We start from the raw sequence: 12,284 nt of genomic DNA, 5'->3' as shown, positions 1-12,284 counted from the left end.
TCGACTAACTTGCGCTGTGAATCAGTTATTATGCTATCATGTACGAAATACCAGTAATATTCTGTGCAAGGGCAGAGCTTGAAATTTTTTATGGGCTACCTAATTTTTCGCTGTTAGGATTAATTTGATTAACTGACATTCAACATTAGCATTATTATTGGCACCTGGGCTATAGCTCATGGTAGCCTTGTATCACCATTGTATTCGTGCATGGTTAAAGAACAAAAGTTCATCGACATTGTCAACAATGTATCAATAACACATCAGTACGTATCAAAAGTCCATTCTTTGATAAGGAATACAAATAGCCGGACTATATAAAATACCATTGCAGAATTTTCGGGATAATCTTAATCAAATTCTCATCATGAATCAAAACATAAGTAAAAAAAAAAACACCAACCAGGTGTAGGGTAATTAGGAAGGTGCAAGGTTCTAAAAAATGTTAGGCGCTAGTCGGGCGGTGGGCTGGCCCTTAGCGCTAGGCGCCTAGGTGGCCTAGACGGATTTAGATAAATTTCTTGTATATCTTATAAATAAGTGCATATTGACACTTAAAAAAAATATATACTTGTATGAAATTCATGGATAAGATAATAAAAGAATGATAAAATGCAAAAAGAGTATTCAACAAGTCCAAAATTTAAAAACACATTAAGCATATATGTCATATAACCATAGTGAGGAGTATTGTAGGATGACACATGTACAACAAGTTCACAATTTAAAACCACATAAAATGCAAAATAGGAGGAAAATAAGGAAATATAGTAATGTAAGATACTTGCAAAATTACAAAGCTAGGCATCAAACTCTTCCTCACCATATCCCTCCAAAACTCTCTCCGTGTCAGACTCAAACTCAACTTCGGTTTTGTTTGTGAAATTAGGGTAAGAGCTGCAATGCACGGCACTTAGACTTAGATAAGATTTTTTTTTTTTAATTTCAAAAAAAAAAAAAAAATCACCTGGCTGCCTGGCCCACTTAGGGCCGCCTCAAGCCTAGCCGATTTTTCCAACCGATTTGCAAGAAAACGTCTCGAATCACCATCGCCCAACGCCTAAGCCCTTTTTTAGAACATTGGGAAGCGTACAACAGCAATCCTTGATTTGTCATGAACGATGAGCAGTGTTTAACAGCTCACGTTGCCTTAATGGTTTTGTCTATTTTTTTGCAGTGGTCCTCAAATCCCTACTGGTTTCCGCTTTCATCAAATAAATGGCACCAAACGTTGTCCTTCTAATGGCCCCTCATCTGCAACGGCGATATGCATGCCTGTTTAATCAGCTTTAAACGTTTTTTTTTTAATTTGAGTCTTCCTTTTGGGGTAGGATAAGTTGTAGGATTGGATTACCAATCCAAAAATAATCTCACCCTAATCCTATCATGTGCATTTACATAGGATTGTTTATCATGTGAAAACTTGAGATGCTTCAATTTCACTACTCTAATTTGTGCTTGAGACCTTAGACACGAAATCCAAACCCAGTACTCTGAGACTCAAGAGAACCGACCCAGTGATCTCGGCACCCTAAGTCCATAACGAAGAAATAGTATATTTCAACTAATCCAAACTCCTTTGTCTTCTGTATCACTAAACACAACGCTGGATTAGTGTTCCTCCAATCGAATGTAAGTAAGCCTCTCTCAATCACTAAACATGATATGTGTCATGATCGCCATTGCTGTAGACGTAAATCTGGACCACCTGCCAACTTGGGTACACAAAGCATGTACACCCCGGGTTGCCTGTTCATGATGGGACTTGCAAGAAATTAGCATTTGGTCAGTGTTTATCAATTGGAGTTGAGATCTTCTTCAAATCTATCTGCTGACGGATTCAAAAATTTGGGCCATTCAAGAAAGAGGGATAGATTTGGGCCGTTAAGGGCTTGATTTTGTGTAAACTGGGTCAGTGTGATGGGCTAACGAGAGCCGGAGATTTAAATTGCGTGGTCCAAACTTTCTAGTTCGTGACTTCGAACATAGTATTTATAGAATCTCTGGAAAGTATTTTTTTGGTTTTTACTGTTAACCTTCATCATGTTATTCAATGTCAAAATTATAGCAGAAGGTCCAGCAACACTACTAGACTAGACGAAGTGAAGTGAAAGGCGACATTGTGGAATGGCCCAATGTGTTGACTCCAATGAAAAATCCCTCAACTTTCCCAACAACTTATTTGTAACTCGCACTACCTAATTTTTGACAGTCCACATTTGTGACTTTCCAATTCACCCATCCTCCCCAGAAAATGATGGATCGGAACTTTCCAATTCACCCATCCTCCCCAGAAAATGATGGATCAGAAAACAATCAAGCATTTATATACCACAGAGATATGGAAAAAAAGTTTCGAAGTGTCAGTTCGTATTCAAGTGGGTACTTATGTGTTATAAGATAAGTTGAGAAATGCGAAAAAAAATATATTATTTTCTTCAGTATTATAATATTTAAAGTATCACTTTAATACTCGGTATGATAATCATTGTTCTAAAAATTTCCGCCTAGGCGCTAGGCGGCTAGCCACTGCCCTGATTAATGTATGGATGTTTGAAAATTAAGAAGTGGCACTTAGACCTGCTGAGGCGCCCACCTAGACTTCCTAGGCACCCGCCTAGCCCGCCCAGACCCGCTTAGACACCCACCTAGGTTGCGACTCACTTAGACAGAAAATAGATAACTTTCATTTTACATTTCATTTTTTTCAATAAATTGTAAGAAACTCATTGAATACTTACACGAACAAACATTATATGTTTGTTCCCCATGTTTTCATTATGTTCCAATATTTTATAATATATATGTTATTCTATTTTGTAATTTATGATGTAAGTATATATATTTTAAATATAAAGAGACACGTATTTACATAAAATATAATATATTTACGTAAATCCATCTAGACCCTAGCCCGCCGCCGACTAACACCTAATGTCTTTTAAAATCTTGATGATAATTCGCTGCTAGCTTGGATTTCCCCACATGAAATTCTTGTTGTAGGCAAGTTTCGAAACCCTAACGAGACAATTAAAATTATGAACCCACAGAAAATAAAAAGCCCAATCTCAAGTTGGGATGGCATCACATGACACCTGCCAGTAGGGGTGGTTTGGTATGGGATACCATACCGAAACTAGTATCCCAAATCCCAAACCGAAATTTTTCGGGACGGGAATTTGAAGACCAATCTCAAACCAAATTTTCGGGAATCCCAAATTTCGGGAATCCCGAAATATTTTCGGGATTTTGGGACAAATCGGGAATCCCAAATTGAAATATGAAATTATGAATTGTTGTTCAAATATATAATTCAAGAACACATTTATGAACTAGGAATTTCATTTCATTCACACTACCATTTCATTGAACACTGGCATGCTTGACTCTTTTTATCATAGTCAAAATTCAAATTAATTAAACTCTTTTTGCAATCTGTTGAGAGACAAAAGAATTAAGCCTTCTGAAATCATCAGCCATGGCAGCAGCAATAATAAAATCCACATGAATATCATACAGAACATGAAAAATATGCAAGGTATAGGGCATTCTAAGTTGCTGAGCATGAATTAGAAACTACTAGCATCAATTATAAAAGAATAATATATATATGTATGTATAAATATATATAATAATTAATATTATATATTTTTGGTTTGGTATGGGATTCCCAAAATATCGAGAAGCCAATCCCGAATCCCATACCGAAATTTTGGTTTGGGAAATTTTTGGTTTGGGATCGGGATTTTTTCGGTTTGGTTCGGGATTTTCGGGAATTTTTTCCACCCCTACCTGCCAGCCATAATGATTAGGAAAATAAACTTTGATATGTTTTACACTAAACTAGGATTTTATTTGTATGTTAAAATCTTAGAGTTGAGTCACTTAGTATTACAGTTTAATAGTATTCCTCTTTACTAAAAAAAAAATCTCAAATTTGGAGTTTTCTATTTTAATCAACACCTTTCGTTTGAGTTCATTTTTCTTTTTCTTTTCTTTTTAATAAAAAGAGGGGTCAATTGGTGGCCTCAAACAACGTTAGAGATTAAAAACCTTAGGAACATATGTCAAAATTATTAAAATTACAAAATAAAAGGTTATACACACGTATAAATTGATGATTTGTCTGTAATGAGAATGAGCCAAGTATTTTGTTCCACAATATGAGCCTTCTCAATGAAGCCACCAACTTTGTGTTTCAGGGACCCACCTGCATCCAATCGTATGTTTGCCTCTTAGTAACATGATTAGTTTCCAAGTATCGTTTTTCTTTAGAGCCTTTATCTCTTAACCTAACCCAATATATCCTAATCAGATTCTCTTATACTAACAGAATGACAAGTTTGAAAGGTTATTATTGTAATTGATTGATCATCTAACTTAGCTCAAATTTTCGTCTAAAATATCGTTGTACCTACCAGGGGTGGCCCCTGGGACTTTGGAGGTCTTAGGCGGCCTTCAAAGTGTGGCCCTAGAGTTCTTTGACCTCTGATTCTTTGTACATTGATCTGTATAAAAAAAATTGCTAAATACATGAAAAAGTTTATTTCTACATCAAATATGATTAAAAATAAATATTAAAAGAAGGATGATATACAAATATTACTTAAATAATACACATCTTGTGTTTTTAGACGCAAATGTATTAATTAAGTTTACATAATCTAATTTTCAACCAATTTGTTTAATAAGTTTACATAATCTAGTTTTTAGACGCCTATGATTTTAATTTTTAATATTTTTAGTGAATTTGGATTGTAGATATATATATATATATATATATATATATATATATATATATAATATTGGGGGTCCAGGCAGGTGCCTAATCGGCTACCTTCAAGACCGACCTTAATAAGATGGTACCAACGAAAAAGAACTTGTCAATATTTCATTTTCAATGTTCTTCGTGTCTGTAATAATTAGTTGTTAAAGAAAATAAGAATTGATAACATCAAACCTGCACTAAGATCGATAAATATGATTGCTTTCCGATATCAAATCAATGTAAACTTTTTTTTATATAGAACTTTGTAAAAACTAATTGTAAATTGAATAAAATGCAATTACCGAAATTGAGATTTTGAGAAAAATCATAAAATGGTTGGCGTACGCGCGTCGGTAAGAATACTGGAAGCACCAAAAAGTCATAACGTACCTGGGCTCTCGGTCTTCGACATATACGAAGTTCGTGTCTTGGAGGAGTGAAAAAACTGTAAAGGATCTCCATTGATTTGACGCAGCGATGAAGGTCCTAGGAATCGATTTCAGCTGCGCCTTGGGGGCCCTCGGCGACGGCCACTTCCCCGACAAAGATTGCTTGCTGCCCCTTATTTCCAAGATTCTCGGCTACGCCATCGTTGCCGCTTCCACCACCGTCAAACTCCCTCAGGCACTTTCTTTCTCCTCCCTTTGCTTTTCGCCTATCATCGTTAATTACTTACAGCAATTACCTTTTGTTTTCGTTTCACAATCTCTGTTGAAATTGTTGTATTTTATAAGAACAGAAGGCAGATCTCTGATATGGGCACCATCGATTAACGGGTTAAAAAAGGATTTTATGTTCTCAATTAGTGTTTGTTTAGTAATTTTTTTGGCAAAAGATTTGAAATTGTTGGATTTTGAACTAAAACCCAAATCCTTTTTCCCAGAAAATTATCTAAATATTTGAGTTTTCTAGATTTTTTGCATTTTTTGCTGACCCATTAAGTCACTAGCTGTGTGTTTTATGTTCAATCACTCAATTCGTTGTTAAATTTTGACAGTTTAAACTCGATACCAGTTGTTTAATGCCTGCAGATCCTTGAAGTTTTATTGATAAAGTGTTATGGAATGTTGTAACGAATAGAATTTTTTTTCTCTCTTTCAATTCAAAGTCATTGTTAAATTGCCACAGTGTAAACTGGAAACCGGTAGTTTAATTCCCGCATATCCTTCAAATTCGATTATTGACGATTTATGGGATCTAAACTGTTGGAAGGAACAGAATCTTCCTCTTTATGTTTAAGTTTAAAAATGATTATGAATTTCTTGTTAATTAAATAATTATGTGCCATCGCCCTATTTTGTCCTCGTGTTGAAAAGCCTTGCACCGTGTTATGTAGTCGTTTGAATTTATTTTTGACATTGTACACGGTATGGTGCTTTTGTTCTTTGATTGCAGATAATAAAAATTTTGCAACATGGAAGTGTCAGAGGTCTTAGTATTATCTCTTTTGAGCTCGAAGTAGTTGGTTACACCATTGCTCTGGCGTACTGCCTTCATAAAGGGCTTCCGTTCTCAGCTTATGGGGAATTGGCCTTTCTTTTGATCCAAGGTATGTCAAAGGCTTCTTGTACTTTTGTGTCAGTAAACGTATACCAGGGAATTGCTTCATAGAGATATGAGAGTGAAAGTAGAGGTACAGAAGCATGATTTTGACGGTAGAGTGAGTTAGTTTTATCAGATTAGCCATATGTGATTGAACTTTTAGTTTTGTGGCAAACAAAGAGTTGTGATTCGTTGATTATACCTTTATGATGATTTTGACACGTATAGATCTAAACTCTTGGTAAATTTGTTGGGCATTTTGACCTCAATTTTATGGCATTAGGATGAGCTAATTTATAGCACGCGCACAGGATCTAACACAATTTGTTTTATGTTTCTCTTTTACAGCTCTAATATTGATTGCCATTATCTATTATTACTCCCGACCTATGAGTACCAGAACAATGATCACGGCGTTACTGTATCCTTTCTTGAGAATCAGTTCAGCCTTCGCTTTTTTTTTTTTCCTCCTAATCTCTCATTCTGTGTAAGGGAGAAATGTGGTCAACTTCTTCCTTAATTATGATGGTTTTCCAGATATTGTGCTGTAGCACCAACCATATTAGCTGGCCAGATTGATCCTGTTCTCTTTGAGGCTCTATATGTAAGTAGCCGATTTCAAAGGCACCCTGGCCTATAAACTATTGGGATGACAAGCACTTTTCCTTCCTTCCTTGCCTTGTATTCATTTCCATACTCAGCTATTTTTATTCGTAAATATAATCTTTTCTCTTATCTATATGGTTCTTTATGCATAGATGTACTGATGTGGAAACAATCTGATACAGGCATCCCAGCATGCAATCTTTCTCGGTGCCAAGATCCCACAGATATGGGCGAACTTTTCTGTAAGTGGGATTTAATTTAGACGTTTGTCTAGTACTCTTTGTTGATGTGAGCATGGATGATTTGACTGCTTGCCCAAAGTTGTAATTCTGAGTTTGCACGATCTCTGGCATGGCAACCAGTTTAATCTCCTACTACATCAATATTCAGTTCTTTCGGTAATCTCAACCTGTTTTAGCTATTTTTCTGATTCTGCTTAACAATTTCTTGCGCAGAATAAAAGTACAGGGGAGCTCAGCTTCTTAACGAACTTAATGAATTTTGCAGGTTCCATGGGTATGTTAAACATATTAGTAGGGTTATAGGCGTAGAATATAATTGATATATTGGCAGACTCACAGAGTTCTTAACGTTCTTTTGCAGTGAGAGTTTTCACCAGCATCCAAGAACAAGCACCCAAAAGTGGTATCCTTTTTTCATGTCTATCAGATAAGTTGCGTTTTTATTGAAATATAATTCAGCAAAAAAAATTATTATTGTTTTCATAGTCTTAGTCTGTGTAGAAGTAGCAAGTTCTCAGGTTCGCGCATCTTGATTGGGTTCCCTCAGAACCTAGTTACCTCTAGTTTCTTTCTCGTTCCCCTAAAATGACCGACAAAATTGAGTTCCTCATCAAAGATGATCATGACTAGTGTTTGTTTGCATCACCAAAAATAGACACTAAACGTGCACATATATGTATTCGTTCATTTGCTTCTCCTTAATCCTCTACTAGTTCTGTTGGGCTCTGTGATTGGCATCGCAACGAATTTTACCCTCCTGAGTCAGATACTGATATACCAAAAGCAAAAGCCGCGTGCTGAGAAGGGAAAGAAAACGGAGTAGAAAACTGAACCCGAGATGTGGGTAGGTTTGCTTCAGTTAAAGAAGGCAACAGTTCCAGCAAGGAAGTCAGCGAAACACTGCAATTGTGCTCAAGGAAGGAAATGAGCAATCATCGTCCAATTCGTAATATATATTTCTCCAGGTGTTAGCCATTAGTTTGTAGAAAGGAGACGACGTTATCCATCAAACTGTCAGTATTTTTTTGTCCTTTTTTTTTTTTTTTTTTAATGCTAAACATTGAGATTAACATGAAATTATGGCAGATTCTCCTTTTCTTTTTCTTTTTTCGAAGTGAACATCGACTCCTTTTATCATTACATGTCACTATGCTCGTTTTATAGCTTTTGCTTTAGACCAGATTTCTTTTGGATTTGTTTTGATTAATGACGGCTTGTGTTTATAATCATGAATTGTTTACAAATTCAAGGATAGAAAAGAAATTTCCCATCGTTTGGGTGACGCGAGAGTCGTCGTCAAGCGCGGGAGTCCTTGCCCGTAAGCAACGGGAAAGCCTCTTCCTAGAGAAATTATCAGCTATAACCAGTATGCATAGGGTTTCAATTAATCTTACATAGAAGAAACCTTGTCACACCCCATTAGAGCAGTTCCACCGGAGAACAAATAGGCCAGCACTTAGCCAAATTATTGGCCCCGCACCCAGCCATTCCACTCCAGCCCAGCAGATAGGCTGGCATCCAGTCCAAGCTGGTCTCCAGGCCAACCCAAAATTGAAAGAGCCATGGACCGGCCTGTATGACGTCAGCAAGCTGAGTCCTAATATCAAGGAGTCCCAAATTGACTCGGTTTGAAAGGAGATCACAATGCTCTTCATCTTCTTCTTCCTCTTCCACTCCACATCTCACACCCTTCTCTTTAGTTCCTCATCACGGGACCCGCACGGGTCGCGTGCCGCAAGTCTTGGATCCCCGTCGCTCTACTATCTCTGCTTCTCGTTGGGGATCATTTGGGCGATAAGGTATAAAAGCGACACAAAGGGGGCACCTGGAGAAGTTGTTGGAGAGAGAAAAGGAGGATAAGAACCTACCAGGAAAGTGCATTGAGGAGCTGAAGAAGGGGTTGGAGTTTGATTTGTTGAAGGAGGTCGACGCGTTGAGGAGGGCCAAGAGTTTGAGAGTCGAAGCGAAGGAGGTGAGGAAGTGGAATGCGAGGGATTTTGTGACTCTGTTTTTCTTCACTGTGTCTTGCTTTGTGATCATTGTCACCAAAGTTTGCTTGCTCGTCAAAAAGAGAGCGAAACAGTTGTACCACGGAAAGAAAATGAGAAAGCAAAACGGTTGCTCAATGTTTACTTGCTTCCTCATAGAAATTAAAAATAATAATATTTTAATAAAATTGAGTAGGTTATTTTTTTTAGGGACGGAGATGCATTGCCTATTACTGTTTATTGAGATTTATCACTGTTCACTGATTGAATTAAATGGTCTAAGTGCTGACGTTTTTTTTTAAGGGTGGAACTGCTCTTAGCCTGCTTTGCTGCAGAAAGCAACCGGCAAGATTGTTGCAATCAAATAGCCTAAACTGGCCTTTCTCACCTAATACAATATTTTTCGTTTTGGTTTGGATAATATGTGTCAATATCTTCCAACACCTATGACAGAAGTGAAGTAGCACACAAGTTACTTCCATGCCTGATATCCAAGAGAATCTACCTTGTAGTAGGCTATATCCCTTTATCCGAACTGTGAGAGAATCTGGCTCGTAGCCAGTGGCAGACACATGTTCTAAGAACCCTTTGAATGATCGGTATAAGCTCTTTTTGTGCCCGCTAAGTGTTTAATGTAATGCCTCCTAGATATACCTCGACAGCATTCGGCAAGTTACATCAAGAGCACTCATCAACTTGCTTTGGCATATGTAATGGTTCGGCTGATGACAACAAACCTATCAAATGTTCGACAAAATACCAATAAACTAAATTTTTTTGCACGCAAGGCTGGTAGCCGAGTTTTAGATTTTTAACAATGGGACTCCCTAATGTTCGAATCCTAAATTCGTCACTACTTGTAACCGGGTTTTGCCCGCTAGTCACAAACGGAGAAAAGATCAAACTGACCAGCTCTAGTTAATCAAGAGATCACTCACTCGTTACACCCAAGGTCCTAAGTTCGATTTTCCCTCCCGGCATCGCTAGTACCCAAATATTACCCAACAAAGACCAAAACCTTATACACAAATCAAATGGGAACATAAAAGCAAATTAAAAAAAGTATGAAAATTCGATTGAGAAAAGGCAATAAACAGCACACAAACATCAAATTAAGTACATAAAAAAAGGTCAGAATCCAAATAATGCAGCAAAAAAGTGAACAATGAACAAGGGGAGGTTTTGCTGTATGGTTCAATTTCAATAACACTAACTATGATTCCGATTCGACGCCCACCTTCTCAGAGCGCAAGCCACAAAACCCCTCCCCGTCAAAAGCCCTAACCTTGACTTAAAGGTCGGCCGCCCAGCACTGCTTGAGGCAATGTCCGGAAACGCCGGTTGGATGGCCAACGGCGGGAACTCGACGGAATTATCGTGGGCCGCAATGGAGGTATCAATGGCGGCCTCTGGGATTGTTTCACCTGTATCCAAATTCACGGCCAATAAAGGCCTGCTCGCCCTCAACCAATCAGCTCCCTCTGCTGTTACTCCTCTGCATTTCTTGAGCTTCACTTTCACCATGTTAGGGCAACCACCGGCCAACGCTTCGAGGCCGATGTCCGAGACGGGACAGCCCTTAATGCAGAGCTTCTTCAACGCCACGCATTTCACAGCAATGCACGAAATCTCGACATCGCCCACCGTATCGCTTCCGCACAATGCCAATCTTTCGAGATTGGGGCAATTCGAAGCTAATGCCTCCAAGCTCACTTTTGTTGGATTAACACCAATGAGCACCAATTCCTGAAGGTTTGCGCAATTCTTTGCTACCGAGACCAAACCCTCGTCGCCTACTCGATTAGCCTTCCACCCGTCAATGTGAAGCTTCCTTAGCAGCTTGCAGCGTTCGGCGACGGAGACCAATCCTACATTGGTGCACTCGGGGGTCTTGACCAGGTGCAAAATCTCCAGATCCAAGCAATTGGAGATGGCAGTGAGGCCTACATCGCTAACCTGAAGCTTTTCGAGATGGATCTCAACCATGGAGGTCACTCGCTCAGCTATCACTTGGAGGAGCTTGTCCCAATCGCCGGAGCACCTGAAGAGCTTCAGAGTCCTCAGTTTCTTTGCGCCGATTATCAGAGGACCAAAGCACTGTCCATTGTAGAGCTCTTTGAGGCAAATAGTTTTGAGCGACGCGGCTGCCACGCCGGGACCGATCGGTTCCGCCGCGGATCCGTCGGTGATGCCGCGAAGCCGCTTAACCGATAACTCTTCCAGAGCTGAGCAATTATCGAGCACCGCGTTCATTCCTTTGGCTCCGAACGTGCACGACCCGCACGACAGCTTCTTCAACCCTTTGCAGTTTTTGGCGAACGACATCATCCCGGCGTCGGTCAACTGGCGGCACGCGCGGAGCTTTAGGCGCGTGAGGTTGCGGCATCGCAGAGAAATGAGGATGAGCGCCTCGTCGCCGACGCTCACGGCTCTACGGTCGCATTTGAGGGCGAGTTTGGTGACGGCGTCGAAGCGGGAGAAGAGGGAAGGAATGATAGGGAGGAGATCCGATTGGGCAGAGAGGGAGAGACGGTGCCGGCTCTGTCCCTCGATCCTCAGCCACCGTCGGCAGACCAGCGAGCAGCGCTTCCGATCGCCGGAGCCGAGGGACTGGAATATGCAGGCCAAGCACTCGTCGGGAAGATCGGAGATGAAATCGGCGCTGTCGACGATCTCAAAGCCTTCCTCCTCGGCCTGCAGCATCGGGGAGATCGCGGCCGTTGCTTTGGACTTGGATCGATGGATGCGGTTGTTGCTCTCACGGCGGCTTGAATTGGCGGCCGCCGAAGCTGACTGGCCCATCAACTAAACCACCCGGAAATCAACAGCTGAGCTCTGCCACGTCAGCACGGTTAACCGTAGACAGCGTCGTAGAGGAACGGTTTTTCTCGCAACAACCCCTCTGTGGAAATGTATGCGAGGGCGGACTTGAAATCCGATTGCACTTGGCTTCTTCTGGAAACTGTTCTCAGTGTTTGGGTAATGGTATAATAGTAATCTCCTCTCCTAATGGTAATGGTATAATAGTAATCTCCTCTCCGGAGGAAAAATCAAAAGCGGGCGCTTTCATGTGATTATTGTGTGCACTCTTTCCTTATTTTGCTCGTTGGCTTGTGGGGCCCGCGATCTTGATTCGAA

The 12,284-nt window shown here is 39.8% G+C and overlaps 2 protein-coding genes across 2 annotated transcripts; one reads left to right on the top strand and one right to left on the bottom strand.

The window, feature by feature from the left end:
- The first annotated feature begins 5,175 nt into the window (after positions 1-5,175).
- LOC103945322 (mannose-P-dolichol utilization defect 1 protein homolog 2) lies at positions 5,176-8,321 on the top strand. Its single transcript, XM_009355882.3, has 8 exons — positions 5,176-5,392; positions 6,164-6,317; positions 6,659-6,731; positions 6,848-6,914; positions 7,099-7,158; positions 7,372-7,432; positions 7,520-7,561; positions 7,872-8,321. Exons 1-8 carry the CDS (start codon positions 5,246-5,248, stop codon positions 7,979-7,981), a joined length of 714 nt encoding a protein of 237 aa, XP_009354157.2. The 5' UTR covers positions 5,176-5,245; the 3' UTR covers positions 7,982-8,321.
- A 1,878-nt stretch (positions 8,322-10,199) lies between these two features.
- LOC103945323 (F-box protein At1g47056-like) lies at positions 10,200-11,948 on the bottom strand. Its single transcript, XM_009355884.3, has one exon. It carries the CDS (start codon positions 11,946-11,948, stop codon positions 10,356-10,358), a length of 1,593 nt encoding a protein of 530 aa, XP_009354159.2. The 3' UTR covers positions 10,200-10,355.
- Between the last annotated feature and the right edge of the window lie 336 nt (positions 11,949-12,284).

Source organism: the organism of the source record quoted next, unplaced genomic scaffold, assembly GCF_019419815.1.
Source record: "Pyrus x bretschneideri cultivar Hongxiangsu unplaced genomic scaffold, Pyrus_bretschneideri_v1 Contig15, whole genome shotgun sequence".
Classification (NCBI taxonomy): Eukaryota; Viridiplantae; Streptophyta; class Magnoliopsida; order Rosales; family Rosaceae; genus Pyrus; species Pyrus x bretschneideri.
The sequence above is the reverse complement of the archived record's forward strand: the minus strand, read 5'-3'. Positions and strand labels throughout refer to the sequence as shown.

Coding starts and splice junctions, on each gene's coding strand:
- LOC103945322 (XM_009355882.3), top strand. CDS start 5,246: ATGAAGGTCCTAGGAATCGATTTCAGCTGCGCCTTGGGGGCCCTCGGC. Junction 5,393..6,163: donor CCACCGTCAAACTCCCTCAG/GCACTTTCTTTC, acceptor CTTTGATTGCAG/ATAATAAAAATTTTGCAACA. Junction 7,159..7,371: donor AGATATGGGCGAACTTTTCT/GTAAGTGGGATT, acceptor TTTCTTGCGCAG/AATAAAAGTACAGGGGAGCT.
- LOC103945323 (XM_009355884.3), bottom strand. CDS start 11,948: ATGGGCCAGTCAGCTTCGGCGGCCGCCAATTCAAGCCGCCGTGAGAGC.